This window comes from Sorex araneus, chromosome 3, assembly GCF_027595985.1.
Source record: "Sorex araneus isolate mSorAra2 chromosome 3, mSorAra2.pri, whole genome shotgun sequence".
Classification (NCBI taxonomy): Eukaryota; Metazoa; Chordata; class Mammalia; order Eulipotyphla; family Soricidae; genus Sorex; species Sorex araneus.
The window spans coordinates 227,612,715-227,633,286 of record NC_073304.1 but is presented as its reverse complement, the minus strand read 5'-3'; the positions used below and the strand labels follow the sequence as shown (position 1 = coordinate 227,633,286).

At 60.5% G+C, this 20,572-nt stretch overlaps 1 protein-coding gene across 1 annotated transcript in view; it reads left to right on the top strand.

Moving 5' to 3' along the window:
- Positions 1-20,572, top strand: part of PRKCA (protein kinase C alpha) — a 275,221-nt gene that overhangs the window by 212,832 nt on the left and 41,817 nt on the right. Inside the window, exons 6-8 of the mRNA XM_004617983.2 lie at positions 17,114-17,270; positions 18,591-18,725; positions 19,104-19,200. Of these exons, the coding sequence (XP_004618040.1) occupies positions 17,114-17,270; positions 18,591-18,725; positions 19,104-19,200 (389 nt within the window). The remainder of the gene's footprint in view (positions 1-17,113; positions 17,271-18,590; positions 18,726-19,103; positions 19,201-20,572) is intronic.

The following is a 20,572-nucleotide window of genomic DNA, read 5'->3' as shown; positions in this document are numbered from 1 at the left end:
TCCTTAAACTGTATGATATTATAGCAGCTCATAACAAATGACTTCAGCCAAGACGGAACAGGAGCTCGAGTCCAGGCTGGAAGCCCGAGGCTGACTTCCCGCATTCGCCTCTCATTCGGCTTCTGAATACAGCAGGAGGGATGGGCCCCGCCGCCTGCTCTTAGCCAAGCAGCAGTCCCCGGGGTGCTGCCCGTGCCGTCCCGCCTCTGCAGGGCCCCTGGGGAGCCTGGCATGTGGACACCTGGACAGGGTGGCGTGGGCAGGATGGGACAGACCCGCATGTCTCCGAGGACGTGATGCCAAGTCAGTGCCAAGGTTCGAGCCTGATTCACTGCAGTCAGATCGGCTGAGGAGGAAACTCCCTTCTCCAGGGTGGCAGTGACTTGGCACCCAAGGGAGCCCATAGCTGTGGCCCAACCCTGGCTCCGGCGGGTCAGCCCGAGTGGGTGGGCATCGACAGAGTTCCGCTCTAGGAATCTCATCAACGCTTTGATAAAATAGCAGCAGGGCTGGAGAGAGTGCAGGGGATAAGGTCCTTGTGTTTTGTTGCACTCTCCACCAACTCCGGCTCCTCCTGGGCCTCTGAGCACAGAACCAGGAGTACCCCTGAGCACTGCCAGGTGTGGCTCAAAAAAAAAAAAAAACCCCAACCCAAAGTAAATAATAGAGCAGCAGCAGCAAATGTTGACGGGCCATGGGGGCTGGAGGCTGGGGGGTGGGGGGGTTGGGCTGGCACGGTAAGGGGATGGAGAAGGAAAGGCCCAGGAGGAGACGAAGGACAGGCAGTTGGGGACACAGAGGGACACCAGACGCCAATCAAGGCTGAAATGGGACGTGAGGACCAGGCCGGGTCTAATGAGAATGTGGCAGCAAGCGAAAAAGCCATGACAAGTCGAGCTCACGGGCCAAACACAAATGATTTCTCAGAAAGTGCATTTGCACCCGGAGCAGCTGCGTTAATTGCTTGCTACAATTTGCTACAATTGTTTGCTACATCTCTGGATACCTGTATGGGGGCGGCTCAGGTGGAAAATCATCCCCCAAGTAACACACAGACTCCCACTGGGAGCCCTGGGGGGGCCGGTGGGAGGGGGGAACACGGGGAGGGCTCACCCTTTTGAAGCCCCACATGGGCCTGCTGCCTGCATTCAAGCCGTGTGTTCTGGAAAGTTCCCCCCCCCCCATTCAAGGTGTCTTTCTCCTGTTTCTTCGCCTTGGGGCGGTGGTTGTCACTGTTTTTCCAGTGCTGTTCATGTTTGTTTTCCTCCCAGTGTGCAGTTTTAACGGCTTCCACCTTCATGCGTGCTTTTTGATTGGGTTTGGAAGCACAGTATGAAAATAGCGGTTCCCCCAGAACACATTTTCCATTTAATGGTGCAAGTAAACGGTGGGGGGAGGGAGGGAAACTAGGGTGTGTTTGATGTGTGTTGTACAGCTGCTTCGGGGACCCCCACAAACCCTTTATTCTGCCACAGAGGCTCCTTGTCCTGAAATGCCCCCTTGGAGATGGAAGAAGTGGAGGGGGGTCCCCGTGGGGAAGGGTGCCCTCCCTCCGGGCGCACTTCCTGTTCCCTTGTCCTTGTGCAGCTGCCTCCCTGGCACCGAGTCTCCCCATCCATGCCATGGGGTCCCTCCAGCCCCATACCCTCTTGGGTGCGGGCACCTGGGGATGGAGCCGAGTGTCCCCCCCCCCACCACCACCCATCCTTCACCATGGGCGCCCTCGTACATTAGACTTGCACTGAGGGTGTGTCGTGCTCTCTGCCCAGCCAGAGAGGGGAGGGTAGTGAAGATAGGAATGCCCCCCACCAAAAAAAAAAATCTTTTAGAAGAAAAAGAAAAAGACAGGGACGTTGTTCTCGTGTGTGCAGTGGGGGTGGGGAGGCGACTCCCCATGGGGACCACCATGCTCACCTGTCTGCTGGTGCCCTGAGGAAGAGGGAGCCCCTGCTCCAAACTAGCGGCTCGGGGTGGGGGGGAGAGACAGATGGGAGGGAGATGGGAGAGGGGGAGAGCGACAGATGAGAAGGGAAGAGACGGAAGAGAGCAGGCGAGAGAGACGAGGGAACAGCCCAGAGAGGAAGGCGAGGAGGCCTCCCCCATGGCTGTCTGTCTCTGGGGTTGGGGGCTGGGGCACAGCGCCCCCCTCCTGGCGCCGTTCAGGGGAGGATTTCTAGTTCCTGGAACACATCAGATCCGCGCCTGCTCTGCGGACGTCACCCCCAAGGTTCCAGGGACCCTCGGTGTCAGCCCTCTGGGTCCGTGGGCTGTGCTTCTCAGCCGACGGGGCCACACAAAGCAGAGGGGGCGGAGCTCCTGGCTTGGACGGAAGGGGGTTCCCTCAGCTGCTCCAGGGTTATTTCTGGTCTGGGGGTGTAGAGCCAGCCCTGGATCCCTTGGCTTTGCTGTGTCTGATGTCCTCGGGCCTTGGGGGAGACGGACAGACAGACAGACATACACGCGCACGCACACACACGTACGCACGCTAGCACGCACACACATACACATGCACACGCATGCACACACACGCACACACACACTCTGTATGTCATTACCATCTCCTGTGTCCTTCCCACTGAGGCCCTCCCTGCAGAGGTGACGAATCAGGAGCCTGGGGCTCACACGTGGCGCCCTTCACCCGAGGACCCGCCACCCAGACCCAGGCAGGTGCCTCGCCCGTTATCCCTTGGGGGCGTCCTGAGTGATGGGCACTGTCCGTCATCTGCAAGGGACTCCCCCCTCTGCACAGTCTCCCAGAGGGGTCAAAGCCCTGAGACGGCTCAGTGTAGCTGGGGTCGGGTCAGGCACGGGCCTCCCTCCCGTGCCTCCCCTGTCTCTAGCACGGAGAGGTTCACTGCACACATCTTGGAGCGGCCCTGGGGCCAGGGGGTGGGGGAGAGGGAGAATGAGAAGCCAAGATTGGACACTGGGGGGCTCCACACCGCTGACCCCAGAGGTCACTGCTCTGAAGCCTTTTGGGAGGGCGCTGGGATTTCCCAAGACCTCCCTGCGCCACTGGCCCTGGCTCCACCCCTCGGAGACCCTCGGAGAAAGGCACACGGACAGGGAAGGGCTCCCAGCCTGCCCCGGGTGCCAGGAGCCAGACTCAGGCACCAGAAAGCCCATGGGCGCCCTCTTAGCTCCCACCCTGCTGGGCCCAGCCTACCCCACCCCTTCAACTACAGCCTGTGACGTCACCAGGGTCCCTGCTACCAGAGGAGGCTCCCCGGTGTCACCCCTGCCCCCGGTGTTGGAGAATGGCTGGGGAGAAGCTCCGGGAATGGGATGGACTCGGCCCCTGTGGGCGGGGAGGAGGGACATGATCCCCTGGGGACAAGGCCACTGGCCCTGACACCTCCAGCCGACACTGCACCTTCTTGGGAAGAAGCGGCTGCTGGCATGGGTGGCCGTGAGTTCATGGGCCTGAATGTTCAGGCACAGGCTCCAGACAGGACACCAGCTGCCTTGCTTGGACAGCGCCCACCTCCCGCCCTGTCCACTGTCCCCATAATGCCATGGCAGTGGCAACTAAACATTTAGTTGTCTTAAGAATCACTGTATCACTGTCATCCCGTTGCTCATTGATTTGCTTGGGCGGGCACCAGTCACATCTCCATTGTGAGACTTGTTGTTATTGTCTTTGGTATATCGAATACGCCACAGGGAGCTTGCCAGGCTCTGCCGTGCAGGTGGGATACTCTCGGTAGCTTGCCGGGCTCTCCGAGAGGGGCAGAGGAATCGAACCTGGGTCGGCCGCGTGCAAGGCAAATGCCCTACCCCCTGTGCTATTGCTCCCGCCCTGCATGTATAGGCAACTGATTTATGACAACACAGCCAATAACACACAATGAAGAAAGAAAATCTTTTCAAGAGCAGTGCTAGGAAAACTGGTTATACAATGCAAAAGAATGAAACTGGCTAATAATCTCACACCATCTACAAAAAATTAATTCAGGGACGCTGGGGAATAGCTCAGTGGTTTAGAATATCCACATTACAGACATACCTTAAGGAAAAAAAAAAAACATAAATCGGGGCCAGAGTGATAGATAGTACAGTGGGTAGGGTGTTCGCCTTGTATGCGGCTGACCCGGGTTCAATCCCCAACATCCCATAGGGTTCCCGAGACACCACCAGGAATAACCCTTGAGCATTGCTGCGTGTGACCCAAAAAGCCCCTCAGGTGCTCTGCCTCACCAGTCTCGGGCTGACCTGTCCACGCTGAGCCCTGGCCTGTGTCACTCTGGGGCCCTTGTCGTGTAAAGCTACTTGCCCCGTGCACACCGGGTAGCCAGCTCCCCTGCCCGCTTGGGTCTGTTCTCCCCGTTCCAGTCGCCTGGAGGAAGCCCCCCACCCCCGCAGATCTGCCGTCCACTTGAGGTGCTCCAGGCCCGGCCAGCACCAAGCACATGTTTTTCCACATGGGCATGTTTGCCCTCCATCTCCCCCGGAAGTCAGAGCCAGCTTCCCTCCAATCTCTCAAATCTCGGAATAAAATTGGGTGTCAGCAGCCTGTGACTAAGTGACAGGGGCTGCATGTCCCAGCGCCCAACCCCAGCACTGTCAAAATTAAAAGCAGACATTTAGTTGCCTTAACAGCAACAACAACAAAAGTACAGAAATAGTGGCCAGAGCACAGCGGGGAGGGTGTTTGCCTTGCACGCGGCTGACCCGGGTTCAATCTCCAGCATCCCAGAGAGTCCCCCCAAGTACCGCCAGAAGTGATTCCTGAGTGCAGAACCAGGAGTAGCCCCTGAGCATCGCTGGGTGTGGCCCCAAAAAGTAAAAAAAAAAAAAGCCACCAAACCCATGAACAGGGGACTGGAAAGGTAAGACGGCAGGGAAGGTGCTTGCCTGGTGTGCAGCCGGCTGAGTTCCATCCCCGAACCTCACGGGATCCCCCAAGTCCCACGGGGAGGGAGCCCTGAGCACAGCCAGCCAGATGGGGCTAAAAAAAAAAAAAAGGAAAACAATTCCTCGAGCCGGAGAGATAGTCCCGAGTTGAAGACGCCTGCCTGGCCCGTTTCAACCCCCAGCACTGCGCCCGGTCCCCTGAGCACCGCCTGGAGTGCGCCTCGAGTGGGTGGTGGGTGGTCTCTGCACGGGACACTTGGGGTAGCAGCCCGAGCAGAGCGTTGCCTGCTCACCTTTGAGTCTCCATGTTCAGGGCCAGCAGCAGGCCTGGGGCCTTCTTGTCCGGTTCCTTTGTCTTCGAATAGCCCGAGGAATCTCTGTCCTGCCTGCCTATTGGACGACTCAGCCCCCAGATTCCCTCCCAGGGCCTCTTAGTCACCCGTGCACGGTGACCCCCGTGACCTGGAGCTGCCTGGAGAGAGGGCGTGGCCGCTGGTGCCCCTGGGGAGAGGGGGAGCCCCTCATTCCCCGCAGGCCTCTGTGGCTGGCCGGCCACCCACCCACCCGGCCACCAGCGTCCAGGCCCCGGAGCAGATTGTTTTTTTGTTTGTTTGTTTGTTTTTTGGTTTCTTTTTTTTTGCTTTTTGGGTCACACCCGGCAATGCACAGGGGTCATTCCTGGCTCATGCACTCAGGAATTACCCCTGGCGGTGCTCAGGGGACCATATGGGATGCTGGGATTCGAACCCGGGTCGGCCGCGTGCAAGGCAAACGCCCTACCCGCTGGTTGGTTTTTGGTTTTTTTTGTGTGCTGGGTTTTAATTGCTTCTAATTATAGGATTATCATTTAAGCACAAAATTAATTGCCATGAAATTATTGCAAGGGACTTGATCTTCTTCTCGAAAATAAACACATTCTGCCAAGTGAGGAGACGCGGAGACACTCGCAAATGTCTGTTTAATCCCTTCCCTCAGAACATTTATTTTATTTATTTATTTTTTATTTTTTCACTTTTAGATGGAGGGGAAAGAGACGTGACAGGGAACCTGATGGAGGAGGGAGACAGAGACACCCCCCTCCCCCAATTCCCAGAGCACCCAGAGTCTTGAGGAGTCTGGGGCATAGTGAGGTTCACCTACCTACGTGTTCCCCGAACAGAACCAGCATCGGTGACGGTGTCTCCCCTCGCGGTTCTGGTTCTGTTCATCTTCCGGTGGGGGCTGAGCTCCACCTGCGGCAGAGAGGCAGGTGCTGTGGGTCAGATGCTCTGACACCCTGCGCGTACCCCCTCCCTCCCCCCACCCCACGTTGGGCTCCGAAACGAGACAGAACCTCAGCCGTGCCGCGTGGAAGGAACGCAGAGCCCCCCCAAGAAAAGGGCGCGCTCGTGGGGGGGGGGGTGGCCCTGGACTGACACCGTTAGCCGAAGGCTCAACAGCAGCGCACTGGGAGCAGCGCTACCCCCGTCTTCCTCGGCCTTAGCCGTGGGCAGGAAGGCAGGGCTCCAAATGGGCCGGAACCAAACGGAGTGATGGAGCAGGAGCAGAGGCAAGACGTGCCCGTGGGAGGGGCAGGGGAGGGCGGCCTCCCCGCGCCAGCTCCAGAGGGGGCAGGAACTCAGCTCCAGACAGAGCCTGGCTTTCCCAGACACGCAGCGGGCAGGCGGGGAGAGGAGGGCTCTTGTTCTAGAAAATTCTGTCCTGACAGCGCCCTCCGACTTTCGGTCGTTGCACCTGGCCCCGCCACTTTCAGGAGGAGGGGCCCGGGTGTGGGGCGGGCGCCGCTCTCCGGGGGGGGGTGAGCATGTACCCCAAGGCTGGGAGGACAGTGGGCCCAGCTGGCCGGTTGCCCTGGGGTGTTCTCCTCATTTCCGATGACCCTCAGCATTTTTTATTTTTTTAGTTCCCCCCGAGAGATCCGGGGCTCTTTTTCCCCAGAACTTCTGGCCTAGGAAAGGAGACCGGTATATATATGTGTATATCACTGTATCACTGTCGTCTTGTCGCTCATCGATTTGCTCGAGCAGGCGCCAGTTAATGTCTCCATTCGTCCCTGTCGCGTTCAGGGGAGTGAGGCTCATTATTGTTACAGTTTTGGCATATCGAATACGCCATGGGTAGCTTGCCAGGCTCTGCCGTGCGAGATTCTGCATCTTTCTCTTCTGGGAGCTTTGTTTTGTAGTGTCTGGATCTTGGCCGTTGATGAGATTACATGGTGCCAGGGGCAGCTTGTGGGTGTGACTGCCAAGCTACTGGAAAACGGGGGATCTGGGTGGAGGAGGCCCAGTCCTGATCCAAGCAGGCATGGAGATCTCAGCCACGGGTCCCGCATACCTGGGTTCTTCTGTTGGTTCCTTCATACGTGAGGCTCATCCGAGCATGTGGAGAGTGGCCTTGAGCATGGCTGTGGCTGGGTTCTGGAGGTTTTCAGCTGCCTGGGCTCTGCTTGGGGCAGGGAGGGAAACTCAACCTGGCCCTCTCCAAGGGGGCCCTGGTGAAGACAGCTGGCACGGGGGCAGGAGGGTATATGGGTATATGTGTGTGTGTGTGTGTATATATGTGTGTGTGTGTGTGTGTGTGTTATTTATATATATTATATTATTGGGCTGGAGCGATAGCACAGTGGGTAGGGTGTTCACCTTGCACGCAGCCGACCCAGGTTTGATTCCTCTGCCCCTCTTGGAGAGCCCGGCAAGCTACCAAGAGTATCTCGCCCACACGGCAGAGTCTGGTAAGCTCCCCGTGGTGTATCCGATATGCCAAAAATAGTAAGAAGTCTCATGATGGAGACATTACTGGTGTCCGCTTGAGCAAATCAATGAGCAACAGGATGACAGTGACAGTGATAATATTATTATATATTATTAACATATATTATTAAATATATAATAAGTTTTATTGGATCACCGTGAGGTACAGTTACAAACTTACATGAATACGTTTCAGTCACACAGTGCTCGAGCACCCATCCCCCCACCAGTGCGGTTTCTACCACCCTTGTTCCCAGTGTCCCACCCGCCACCCCCACCCCACCCCACTCCCTGCCTCAGTGGCAGGTACAATCCTTCTTACTCTCTTTCTCTCTCTCGCTCTGATTTTGGGCATTGTAACTTGCAGTACAGATACTAGGAGGCCATCGTGTTTGGTCCTTGGTCCGCTTTCAGCACACATCTCCCATCCCGGGCGATCCCTCCAATCATCCTTGACTTAGTGGTCCCTCCTCCATCCCAACTACCTCTTCCCCCAGCACAGGGGGCCGAGGCCGGTATATTTTTGAAAAGAGAAATCCTCACTTGGAACTGCCCGAGAGTCAGTACCGGGGCGGGGGGCGGGGGGACAGCCGTTTGCCTTCAGACGTCAACCCTGGTGTCGCCCCTGGCCTCACCTGTCATCTCTGGAACCCCGCCAGGAGTGACACCGAGCACAGTGCCAAGAGTAACCCCCAGGTGCTGCCGGGTGTGGCCCAGCCCTCGGTGTAGCCAGGAAAAGCACTCTCAGCAGAGTCACAGTGACCCCCGTCCCCAGAGTAGAAGGGGGACCTCTCAGAACCGTGCAGGTGACCCGACTCGGCCCTCAGCACGAGCTCCAAGGCAGCGGGTTCCACGCCCAGCGCCGCCCTGCACGAGCCTCTGTGGGCTCCTGCTCTGTGGATGGTCTTGTCCCTGGAGTAAACGTTTGGGTGAGTCCATTGAGTGTCCCCTAAGGGACCCCTCCCACATCCAGGACACTCGAACCCACCCCACAGCCACATCTTCCCTTTCATCACCTGCCAAGTGCCACCCAGGGACACGGGCAGAGAGAACTGGACCTGCTTCCTCACGGTCACCTTGGCGTGTTGGCCAAGAAGGGCACCTGCAAGGTGCCCCTGGCCAGGAACCCACCCTCACCACCCCCTGCCTCTGTTTACCTTTCCTCGTTCCCACTGCCAGAAGTGCCAGCACCTTAGGATGCAGAGAGAAAATCTGTGTGTGTGTGTGTGTGAGTGTGTGTGTGTGTGTGTGTGTCCGTCCGTCCATCCGTCCGCTGAGGAGTGTCCTGCAGCCCCAAACCCCCGCCTCCCAGAGACTGCGACAAACCAACGCTCTAGAAGTCAGTCAATGAGTGAGGCAGAGAAGCATCTGGTCCTTGGTACCGTCGGGGTTGGACGTAAACGCCCTCCAGGTGTGTCCCAGTTTGGGGAGGTCTCTGCAGTGCGAGAGTCCCCCCTCTCCCCTCCTCCCTCCCCGTCTCCCCCCATCTCCTCTCTGGACCCCGAGGGACTCTCTGTGGCCAGATCTGGGACCCACCGAGATCCAGTCCAAGGGGGGATATCGACTGTTTGGGGTCATCGGGGACAAAAAGGAGCCCACCCCCGCCCCACCCAGAGGAAGAACAGCCAGGGAAGTTGGGAGAGTTGGGAGTCGCTCCGGAGATTCAGGGAGCGCTGTGTGCCAGGAGGGTTGCAGAAGCTTCTGGAAGCGGAGAGTAGTAGCTCTGTGAAAACGGCTGCCTCCCAGCTTCTCCGGGCACGGCAGGGTTCTCGGCCTTGGACAGATAGCTCCGCCTCTTGTGACTTCCCCTCCCGGGGACCAGCCATGGACCCCAGTGTCAGGGGCGGGGGGTGGGTGTGAGGATGGGACCTCAGTGACCTCCTTGGGGCTCTGTGTCACCTTGGGGCCTCCTAAGAGAGAAAGGGGGCTCGCTTGGTGGGAACCGTGGCTGTACCAGTGACCCCCGCGGCTGGCACGCAGTACCCCACGGGCCCTCTTCGGAGCTGCCCAGTTAACTGGCCGTGGCCAGCGGCCTCTCGCCCTCCTCCCAGGGCTGCTTCTCTTCCTCCCATCACTCCTTGAAAGTATGGAGGCCACAGCAACTGTCTGGATCTTCTAGAAAAGTCAGCCAGGACGCCTCTGTCCCTTTTGAAGAGCCACATCCCTGGCCTGGCCCCTCTCCGGTCAGAAAGGGGAGGGAGAGTCTTTTTTCAGCGGACTCAGCACCGCCGTCCCATTCAGCCCCGTGTGACACTCAGCAGCCGAGCCTCCCCTCCCCCCGAGGGTCTCTGGTCCTCGGCGGCAGCCGTGCTGGTGGCAGCGTGAACGGGAGCACCAGGCCGAGTGGCCGGGGAGAGGAGGGCGTGTTTGATGAGAGCCCCGCGGCCGGAGACAGCTCTCTCGGGGCCGGCCAGCGTTTGGAGCCCTTTAGCTGGAAATTGCGGCGAAAATTGCCCCCGGGGCCGCTTTGTCTGCTGACCCACTCCCGTGCCTGTGCTGCGGCCCCCCCACCTGGTCAGGCCCGGACGGACGCGGCTTTCAGGAGCAGCTCCAGCTGTGCCGGGAAGGCAATCAACGCGCCAACAATGCCCCCCATTCTCCGCCGCTCCCCGAGAGAGCCAGGCTGCCGGGCTGCCATTCAGCCAGGCCAAAGAGAAGCAAAGAAAAGCAAGGTACATGCTGGCCCTCCCTGCGCTCGGGAGAATGACATGCCCCCTCCCCAACCCTCCCCAACCCCCCTGCCTGGCTTGCAGATTAGCGATTAGGCGCAGCAGGGCCAGCCCTGCCCCACGCTCTCCCCGCCAAGCTCTCAGTGCTCCGAGACCTCATGGGGAAGAGAAGCATCGCCCCGTGCCCAGTCCTACCGGTGTCCCCATTTCCCCACTGAAACCAGCGGCCTGGACCCCCGGGAGTGACCTCAGCCCAGGCCCGGGGCAGCTCGGATACATCGTGGCTAGAAGAGAACTCTGTCCCCGGTGCGGCTTTCTAGAATCGTCTTTATCAGGGCTGTTGCAGCTGGGGCGGGCGGGTGTGGGCAGAGGGAGAACCCAGTCCGGAGGGTGGTCGAGGGCTTGGGTTCTTTGAGGGGGAGGGGGAGGCTGGGGGGCTCCCAGCGGTGATTCCCCACCGGCAGGGCTCGAATGTCGCTGCCGAAGGGCCTGGATAGTGCCCGCGTGTGAGGCTGGCACATGCAAGGCGAGCACTGTCTCTGCCCACCCGAGATTTGTCCTTATTGCTTTGTGAGTTTGGGGGCCACACACCCCATGCCAGTGCTCAGGGCTCACTCCTGGCAGGGTCCGGGGAAACCCAAGGGGGTGCCGGGCTTGAACCCGGGCGGGCCATGTGTGAGCCAAGTGCCCTGCCCGCTGTACTGTCCGCTCTGGCCCCTGGATGGGTTTCCGCAGAGATGTGAAACAGATAAAAACTCGTGTCTGTTCAGAAACGTGTCCGCCCCCAACGCAGGGACAGACGCAGTGACGTCTCTGAGCCCTGAGTGGCCCCCGACAGGACTGCAGCCCTGCATTCCTCAGTGGCAGCACAGCGAGAAGCTCCTGGAGGGAGCGGCTTGTCATTTGGCCCCTCTGAGGACAGCCATGGTCCAGAAACACACGGGGCCTGTCTCCTGGGCATGGCCCCCTGCGGACCCCTGGGAAGAGCACCCCAGAGAGAAGTGCATTTGGGCACAGGTGGGTCTCAGGATGAGCCCCCCAAAGGGGAGCCTCACTGACTGTCCTGGCGTGGGCACCAACCTCAAGACCCCGGCACCAAGTACCTGCAACGCGCCCCCAGCCTGTGCTGGAGGGAGCATCCCAAGGTACCACCAGGGATGGAGCAATAGCACAGCGGGTGGGGCGTTTGCCTTGCACGCAGCCAGCCGGGGTTCGATTCCCAGCATCCCATGTGGTCCCCTGAGCACCGCCAGGAGTAATTCCTGAGTGCATGAGCCAGGAGTGACCCCTGAGCATCGCCGGGTGTGACCCAAAAAAATCGGAGCGTCCAGAGGGGCAAACTCCTAAGAACAAACCCCCACTGGGGTGGAAGGTGATGGAAAGGAAGAAGGTGAGGCGGACCCCCAGGGCCACCTCCCCCAGGGCTGCAGAGACTCCCACCCACCAGCCATCAGGAGCATCTCTGCCGGACGCGCCGATGGGAGAGCTTGTGATTTTATTAGCAACCGCCTCGGAGCCAGGCCTGATTTAATTTAATTTAATCTTCCCAGCTATTTTCAGTGCCGCGCAGTCTATTTTAGGCACGGGGGAAGGGGAAGGAACTGGACCGAGGGGACGGGCGGTGCCCGGGCCCCGCTTACTCCCGGTGGCAGGAGAGCGACTTTGTGGTGGACACGGGTCAGCCGGCGGGTTCCGGCTCCCGCGTGCACCTCTCTGATTCCGCTTCTTTCCTCCCGGGACAAGAAACTTGACCTGGGGTTGTGGGGGTGGCGGAAGTGGGGGGGTCGCGTGTGGGTGGGGGGGGTGGAGATGGGGAACTAATAATCTCCGGATGGAGGATGCCGCGTGCCCAGAGCGCGGGGAGAGACCAGCCCCCTCGCTCCGGGAACACGGGACCCCGCAGCCAGCCCCGGCCTGTAGGGTGTGGGTGTGGGGGACCCCGCCGGGAGCAGCAGAGGCGGCGGCCAGGCTGGCTCTGTGGCCGCACGACAGATGGGAGCTCCACACGGGAGGTTCAGTGGCTGGATCTAAAGGAAGAAGCACCCCAGGGCGGCGGGGACTCGGGCTTCGGTCAGCCCCTGCGTGATGGGCCACGCTCTGCCCAGTGGAGCCGTCCAGGGCTTGGCCACACCTGGACCCAGCAAAGACCCATGGTCATTGGCTGGGGCCCATGCCCATCAACTTGAGTGGCAGATTGGTGTGGCGCCCTAGATGGCCCCAGGCTCTGAATGAGCCGGGTCCGCGGGTTCCCCAAACAGGGGCATTTGCGGGTCGGTAGCGACACGCATGGAGGAAATCATTTTCTTTTTTTTTTTAATTTTTTTTTAATTTTTTTGCTTTTTGGGTCACACCCGGCAATGCTCAGGGGTCACTCCTGGCTCTGCACTCAGGGATCACCCCTGGAGGTGCTCAGGGGACCATATGGGATGCTGGGAATCAAATCCCGGTCGGCCGCTTGCAAGGCAAACGCCCTACCCGCTGTGCTACCACTCCAGCCCCTCATTTTCTATTTTTAATTGAGGGTAGCATTTGTTTCCACGCAGGCAAAGGTCTCGGTGTTTCAGGGCTAGAGGGTCGCAGCCACCATTGTCCACAGGACACTTCCTGCCCACTCCCCCACCCCGCCCTCACCCCCTGCCTCGGTCAGGCCGTTGAGCCGACAGGCCGGTTTCATCACTCCTCGTCTTCTCCTTCATTTCCCAACGCTCCACACATGGGTGAGATCATCGTGAGATCATCTGGTCCTTGTCTTTCTCCTCCTGATTTATTCTGCCTGGCGCCACCCCCTCCAGCCCCAGCCCTGCCGAGGCAAGAAGCAAGACTCAGCGTCCTCCCTTCAGGGCCGAAAGAGGCTCTGAGGAAGGGGTCCACGCAGGGGGTCAGGTCGCGCCTGTGAGGGCCGCACACAGGAGGCATGAGCACAAGGGCCCTAGAAAGCCACCTGGTGGCCAGCCAGCCTGGAGCGGGAGGGACAGCACCCTTGTGGAGTGGCGGGCAGTGGCACCCCCCCCCCCCGCCACCACGCGGCAGATGAATCAGAGGAAACAGACAGGAAAACAGCCATCTGAAACCCAGAGTTGGACCTCACCTACAACCCTCCCCGTGGGAGGAAACTTGGGGTCACCAAAACAGAAAGTAAATATCTTTCCTCCACATCCTGTGGTCATAAGGGGTCATTCTGAGTAGAGGAAGGGGCCAGTAGGCCAACAGGTGGGCAGTGGACATGCTTCTGTAGGCAGCACGGAATCGGATCCGTTGGGCGGGGAGGGGCAGGAAGCAGCCCTGGTGGATTCAGCTGCCGCTTTTCCCTGGGGCCCCCCCCGGCCGCACCCATGGGCCGTCCCCGGGCCCTGGTGAGTCGGAGAGGAACGCTAGACAGAGACGGAAGAAACAGCGTTCGGAAGCGGACGCATCGGCGTGGAAAGGCACCGGGGTTCCAGGACGAGAGTAGAGATGTTTCTTTGCCATTAGTGGCAAGAGGACAGGGCGGGGCATATTAGGTCAGAGCACAGCGGTAGAGAGTCCGCCTTGCACGAGGCCGACCTGTGTTCGATTCCTCTGCCCCTCTCGGAGAGCCCGGCAAGCCACCGAGAGTATGGAGCCCGCACAGCAGAGCCCGGCAAGCTACCCGTGGCATATTGGATATTTCCAAAAACAGTAACAGTGGGGCTGGAGCAATAGTACAGCAGGTAGGGCATTTGCCTTGCACGCGGCCAACCCAGGTTGATTCCCAGCATCCCATATGGTCCCCTGAGCACCGCCAGGAGTAACCCCTGTGCATAGCCAGGTGTGACCCCCCAAAAAAAAGCAAAAAAAAAAAAAAACAGTAACAGTAATTCTCACAATGAAAGACATTACTGGTGCCCGCTCGAACAAATTCATGAGCAATGGGGTGACAGTGACAGTGACACTCCCCAACATCGCTCTTTCTCATCTTACCCCAGGTTCCTCTAAGTTCTCATGCCTCGGGTTGACTTTCTGAGTTTTATGTACCTTCTTGGGCGTGAGGGTCCCACCAAGCAGTACTCAGGGTCTCCGCCTGGCTCGGTGCTTGGGAATCTCTCCTCTGCCTGCTCGGGGTTGGGGGGCGGGGAGGGGGGGCGTGTGTGGTGCTAGGGACTGAACCCAGGTCTGCCAGCACTTTGAACCATCTCCCCAGCCCCCTCGTGGACCTGCCATTCCCATGAGACTTCAGAGCGTTTCTGGCTAATCTTTTCAGGGTGCCTGAAAGCTGGGGTTCCGTGATCGCAAAGCCGCGGGTCTCACCCCCGAAACAGAACTTTCAGTACACAAGGTCCTCACCCAGGAGGTCACCCCTGTTCCCAGCTCCTGCCTGCCAGGTCCTCCCTGAAAGCCGCCAGTGCTCCTGTCTCCGACCCTCTCGAGCCTTGTCCAAGGGCTCTGAGCGCCTCCTTTCAGAGCACCAGGTGCTTCCTGCTAAGTGCAGGCGCCTTGCTTGGGTCTGACTCTCTTCTCTCGGGAAGGCCTTTAGTTTTTCCCTGACTCAGAGTCCCTCCACATGGACGCTTTCTGAATTGCAACCCAGGGAGAAGACGGTTTGCAGGCTCTGACAGCTGCTTTCAAGGTTGGAACCAGACGGGAACCTGCCACCACCCGGCTCTCACCGGAAGGGACGGCACGGCTGTGGCTCGAAAGTTCTAGCTGCAGAGGCGGGGGTCGGGTGGGAGGTCAAGGAAGGGGGAGCCTGGTTGCCAGGAAAAGGCCGGCCCCGCCGGGCAGACAGCCGGGCACGCCCAGCTCAGCCCAGCACGAGCCAGCGGCCACCCCGTCGTGCAAGGACAAGTCACAGAGCACATGCCGAGGGGCCGTGGGGGGTGTGGTCTAGCAATGGCAAAGGCCACATTGGTGCCTTGAGGTCGTGGGGGTGGGAAAAGGACCCGGTGAGACAGGTCGGAATGCGGTGAAACATCCAACCTATGTGGGCACGTGGAGCTAGTACGGTGGGGAGGGCACCTCCCTTGCTGCAGGGAGGTGGGGATCGTTGGGTTTTGGGGTTTTTTATTTTTTTGCTTTTTGGGTCACACCCAGCAATGCTTAGGGGTTACTCCTGGCTTGTACTCGGGAATTACTCCTGGCGGTGCTCAGGGGACCCTATGGGATGCCAGGGATCGAACCTGGGTCAGCCACATGCAAGGCAAACGCCCTTCCTACCCATTGTGCTATCACCCCAGCCCCCGGAGATCTTCCCGGGTGTCCATCCCCAGAGTGGTAGAGCCAGAATTCTAACTCAGGCAGCCTGTCCCCGGGCCACCGCCTGAACGGATGGCACCCCCCCCCTCTGCCCACTCCAACTGTCCCAGGCGGGGGCCGGGAGCACACTCCCCACAGGCCCGTCCCCGCTCCCTCCAGCCGCCGAGATGCAGACCGGCTTGCACCCCAGCGAGCTCTGGAGTGGAGGCGACAGCTGTGCTGTGCGTCCCCTCGAGATTCTCGCTCCTCACCCTCCAGGGACCGGCCGGGACAGGCCAGTGGGTGCCAGAGGTCCGGACTGGAAACTGAGGTCGCTGATCATTCTGCCCGGCCAGGCTCCTGGCAGCCCTTGGCTAGCGGGACTGGAACATGGCCCCGGGGCCAGACATGGCTCCATGGCTGGCATGGGGACTGCTGATTAGGGGCCGAGGGGGTGCCCCCCCCCCGGGAGGGCGGCCCCAGAACAGACCTTCACATCTTTCCCGGGACTTTCTTCTTCCTCCTCCGTGTCCAAGCCGCCAGCGCCCCACAGCCCCCGCATCCGTTTCACCCTCCCCGGGAGCTCGTGGGAGGAATCGGTGTCACTCACGATCATGGTGTCCAGGGGCCGGGGTGAAGGCGGCATCAGAGCCTGCCCCGCTCAGCGGTTCTTGTCTGCGGGGTCAGCGGCACACGGGGCGGGGGGCACAGCTGCTACCTCCTCAAGCCGGGCCAGGCCCTGCCCGTCCTGAAGCTTCCAGGGAGGAGGGGAGGGGAGGGAAGCCTGCGTCTCCGGTGTGTCCCCAAACTCACCCAGACAGTGCTCCACCTGGTTCTCACGCCGTCTCCTCCCCTGTCCCCGCCCAGTGGCCAGACGCAGGCACACCCCCGCCAGAACAGTCCCTAGAGCCATCTGGGCATCGCATGTGCCAGGCTGGCGGTGTCAGCCAGAGCCCACAGGTGTGCCAAGGCGGGAAGGCAGGGCCCTGTGCTGGCCGCCGCCCGGTCCACCTGCCGGTGAAGGCGTCTCTGCAGCCACTGCGAGGCGGGTGTGGGTCCCAGCCACACTCGGTGTCTCAGGCTCTGGGACCCGCCAGCGCCGGGCACCGGGGCTGGCTCCTGGGGGCCCTGGACGGGGTCTTCAGTCCTGCCTGTGGGGGGACAGTGCTTGCTCTGCTGTACCCGAGGTGGCCGCTGACCAGTGAGGGCGGGTGAGGGGCACCGTGCTGTGGCCGCCCCTTGGCACACTTCCGGTGCAGAGGAAAAGGCCGGGGACCCACCCCCGATTGCTTTGACTCCCCCCGTGGTACTTCTCAGATCGGACGTTGCAGTGACGTGGGGGTCTTACAGTGGGGGGCTCAAGGCTTGTCCTCTGGGGAGCCACGTGGGGAGCTTTTACTTGTTGGGTGTTTTTTTTATTAGGAGGGAGTGGGGTCCCGCGGGTGGTGCTCGGGGACCAAGCCCAGACACCAGCACCCCGCTGCGACCTGCCCGTCGGGCGTCCCCCAACCTGACCAGAAGGGCCTGCACCCACCCATCTCGCTCTCAGGACGGACACGGGCTGAGGGGCAGAGACCGTGGGGTCCCACCCGCGCGGATCCTTACCCTGCCGCTGACAGCCCCGCTCCGTCCTCCCTTCTCTCTCCACAGTCCGAGACGCGAAAAATCTAATCCCCATGGACCCGAATGGGCTTTCAGACCCTTACGTGAAGCTGAAACTGATTCCGGACCCCAAGAACGAGAGCAAGCAGAAAACCAAAACCATCCGCTCCACGCTGAACCCCCAGTGGAACGAGTCCTTCACCTTGTAAGTCAGCCCGTCCGTCTCTGTTCTCCACCCCCCCACCCTCCCGCCTCTCCCCTGCACACGGCGGCCAGCTCTCTCAGGCGGGCAGGCTGCACTGTCTTCTCTCTCGCTTCGCTCTGGCTGTGCTGGGAGATGTTCCCGGCACGTCTGTATTACGGTCGGAATGTGAGTCTCCGCCAGCCCCTCCCAGGGTCACCGGTGAATACCTGCTCTGTGCAAAAGTTCTCTCATGCTGAAGATGCTCTCAGAGCACTTCCAGTGCGCCCCGCCTCTCACTGGACCTGGGCTCACGGCAGGGCTAGAGGGAAGAGGAAAATAGGCATCTAAAAGCGAATTATTTTCCAATACGAGATGAGTCTAAGGACCACGGTATGGGGGCTAGAGCAATAGCACAGCGGGGAGGGCGTTTACCTTGCACGCGGCCGACCTAGGTTCAATTCCCAGCATCCCATAGGGTCCCCCGAGCACTGCCAGGAGTAATTACTGAGTGCATGAGCCAGGAGTAATGCCTGAGCATCACTGGGTGTGACCCAAAAAGCCAAAAAAAAAAAATTAAGGACTGAGGTATGGAAGCGGAAAGAGTATCCTCACCTTCCAAGCAGGGAAGGCTTTTCGGAGGAGGAGGCATTTCAGTGGCCCTCGAGGGAGTGCCCGGATTTCAGGGACACAGCTGGGTAGAGAGGAAGGGGAGGAGAAGCAGGAGAGGGCTTGCCTCCCTCCGAGGAGGAAGCGGGGCCTTGTAGTTGCCTCCGAACACGGGCATTGTACGGGTAGGAGCACAAGAAGCATCTTCTCTGCAGAAAGCAGAGCAGTCACTGCCCACGGCACAGAACAGAGGCTGCTTGGGCTTCCCCGTCCCCGTGGGCAGGGGCCATGGACTCAGAGCAACTTCAGGCAGCGTGCAGGCAGGTGGCTGGTCCTGTGCCTGCAGGGGACACGATTCACAAAGACATGCAGTGACTGCCCTGGCCACTCGCCTGGTGGTGGCTCAGGCCGCTCTTGGGCTTCAGGGGCCAGGGCCAGGGGCAGGCCAGTGGGCAGGGCCAGTACCTTGGGGGGGACACTCTCTGCGGGGGGCATCATCTCTCATCACGTGGAACCGCATTGGCCCTAGCGTTTCCAAGGGCCCCGGGGTGCCCGTCCAGCTCCGGGTGAGCCCAGCTGTGCGCGCCCCTTGGCCCACAGAGACGCTTCTCAGCGGGGCTCCCCGACAGCCCGCCGGGCACACACCGCTGCCCCTCTTTTCCTTACCGCGGGCGGGTCTCCCCGGGGACCTGGGGCCAGGGCGCCCAGGACAGACGTGTGTGTGTTCTTCTACAGCAAGTTGAAACCTTCCGACAAAGACCGCCGGCTCTCCGTCGAGATCTGGGACTGGGACCGGACCACCAGGAACGACTTCATGGGCTCCCTGTCCTTCGGCGTGTCTGAGCTCATGAAGATGCCCGCCAGCGGATGGTAAGGCGCGCCCGAGGAAGGGCACGGCGGGGAGGGCCTTGGCCTTGCACGCGGCCAACCTGGGTTCCATCCCTGGCATCCCAGAGGGTCCCCTCCCCCACAACCACCCCACCCTGCCGAGCCCCCACCAGGAGCCTGAGTGCAGAGCCAGGAGGAGGCCCTGAGCACTGCTGGGTGTGGCTCCAAACCCAAAGATAAGTAAAGAGCCTGGAGCCCCCCCCCGCCCCCCACCCCAAGTGCCGGAGCAGTTGGGGACGGCCGTCAGGAGCCCAGCCCTGACGCTTTGCAGAGACTGATGGGCCGAAGGGGAGGGCGGAGGAGCTGGCAGCAGGGCTGGGCCCCCTGTAACCCATGGCCCCTCTCCCATGTCTCTGAAAGGTACAAGCTGCTGAACCAGGAGGAAGGGGAGTACTACAACGTGCCCATCCCGGAAGGGGACGAGGAAGGGAACGCAGAGCTGCGGCAGAAATTCGAGGTGAGGGTCCGCTCCCCCCACCCCGTCGCTATGACTTTCACTCTTCTCTCAGGTGTCTGGCATTCATGGCACAGAGAGAGGGAGAGAGAGAGAGAGAGAGAGAGAGAGAGAGAGAGAGAGAGAGAGAGAGAGAGATGAGAGAGGAGAGGGGAGAGAGAGGAGAGAGAGGAGAGAGAGAGGAGGGGGAGAGAGAGGAGGGAGAGAAAGAGGAGGAGAGAGAGATGAGAGAGAGAAAGAGGAGAGAGAGGATAGAGGGAGAGAGAGAGAGGAGAGAGAGATGAGAGAGGAGAGAGAGGGAGGGAGAGAGAGGAGAGAGAGATGAGAGAGAGGAGAAGAAGGGGGGGGAGAGAGAGAGAGAGGAATTGAAGTGTGACCCTTTTACAGACAAGTACAAACAGGGCAGGACTTTCCGCTGCCCTGTCAGCCGCTCACTCAGCAGTCTCCAGCACCTGGCCTGAGTTTCCTCTCTCTTTCCTCTCCTCTTTCTCTCTCTCCTCTTTTGGGCCGAGCCCTTTTCTCCTGCACCCTTCCTTCACCCGCTTCCTTCCCTGCTCCCAGCTCCAGCCCGCCCTCGAGGGCAGGTGCCCGAAATACTGGCCAGAGGCTTTCTTCCCCCGCACCCCACTGCTAGGAGGGGTCTCTAGGGAGAGTCTGCAGGGAGGGGACCGAGGGCACTTTTCAGCCCCAACCCAGGCAGAGTGAACCAGAACCTTCCTGAACTTTCTGCTGCTGGGAACAGCTGGTCTGGCGAGGAGGTACCCCGGGAACTGGGGTCGGCCCCTTGCGGGCACGTCTGAGGGGTCCCTCGGCCGACGGGGGACAGCCCCCACGTTTTCTGCTCATTTCTGCGGCTTCCTCGCCAGCCTCCCTCCTGCTTCCCTGGGCAGACTCCAGCTCTCAGAAAGGTCAGAATCAAGGCTGGGAGATCAGGAAACGCAGGGGTGAGGCCTGCGGCTCCCTGGGGGCTGTGAGAAGGGGGCGGGTGGGTGCCCTGTTCCTGGCTGCTCCCATTGCCCCAAGCCAGGGTTCAGGTGCGGCACCCCTGGGGCTCGGCGAGGTTCCGGCCCACAGCGCCTGCCCAGATCGGCCTGTCGGTCACGCCTTTCCAGGGGGCATCTGTCAACCCCTGTGTACGAGGCCCCCGGCCGTGGGGCCCGGCCAGGGCAGTGTTAACTGTTCTGGAAAGTTCTAGTCCCATTCGAGGCCCAAGCTCAATGGTCAAAGAGTTCATGGAGGTTCACAGCCGTGCGGGGGGGCCCCGTCTGCCCAGCCCAGCCTGCCTGTGTCCACGCTGGAGGGGGCCAGTCTTCCCCAGTGGGTGCTCGTTCACCTTAGGGTGCGATTGGAGAGTTTCCTTGACCTCTCTTCACTG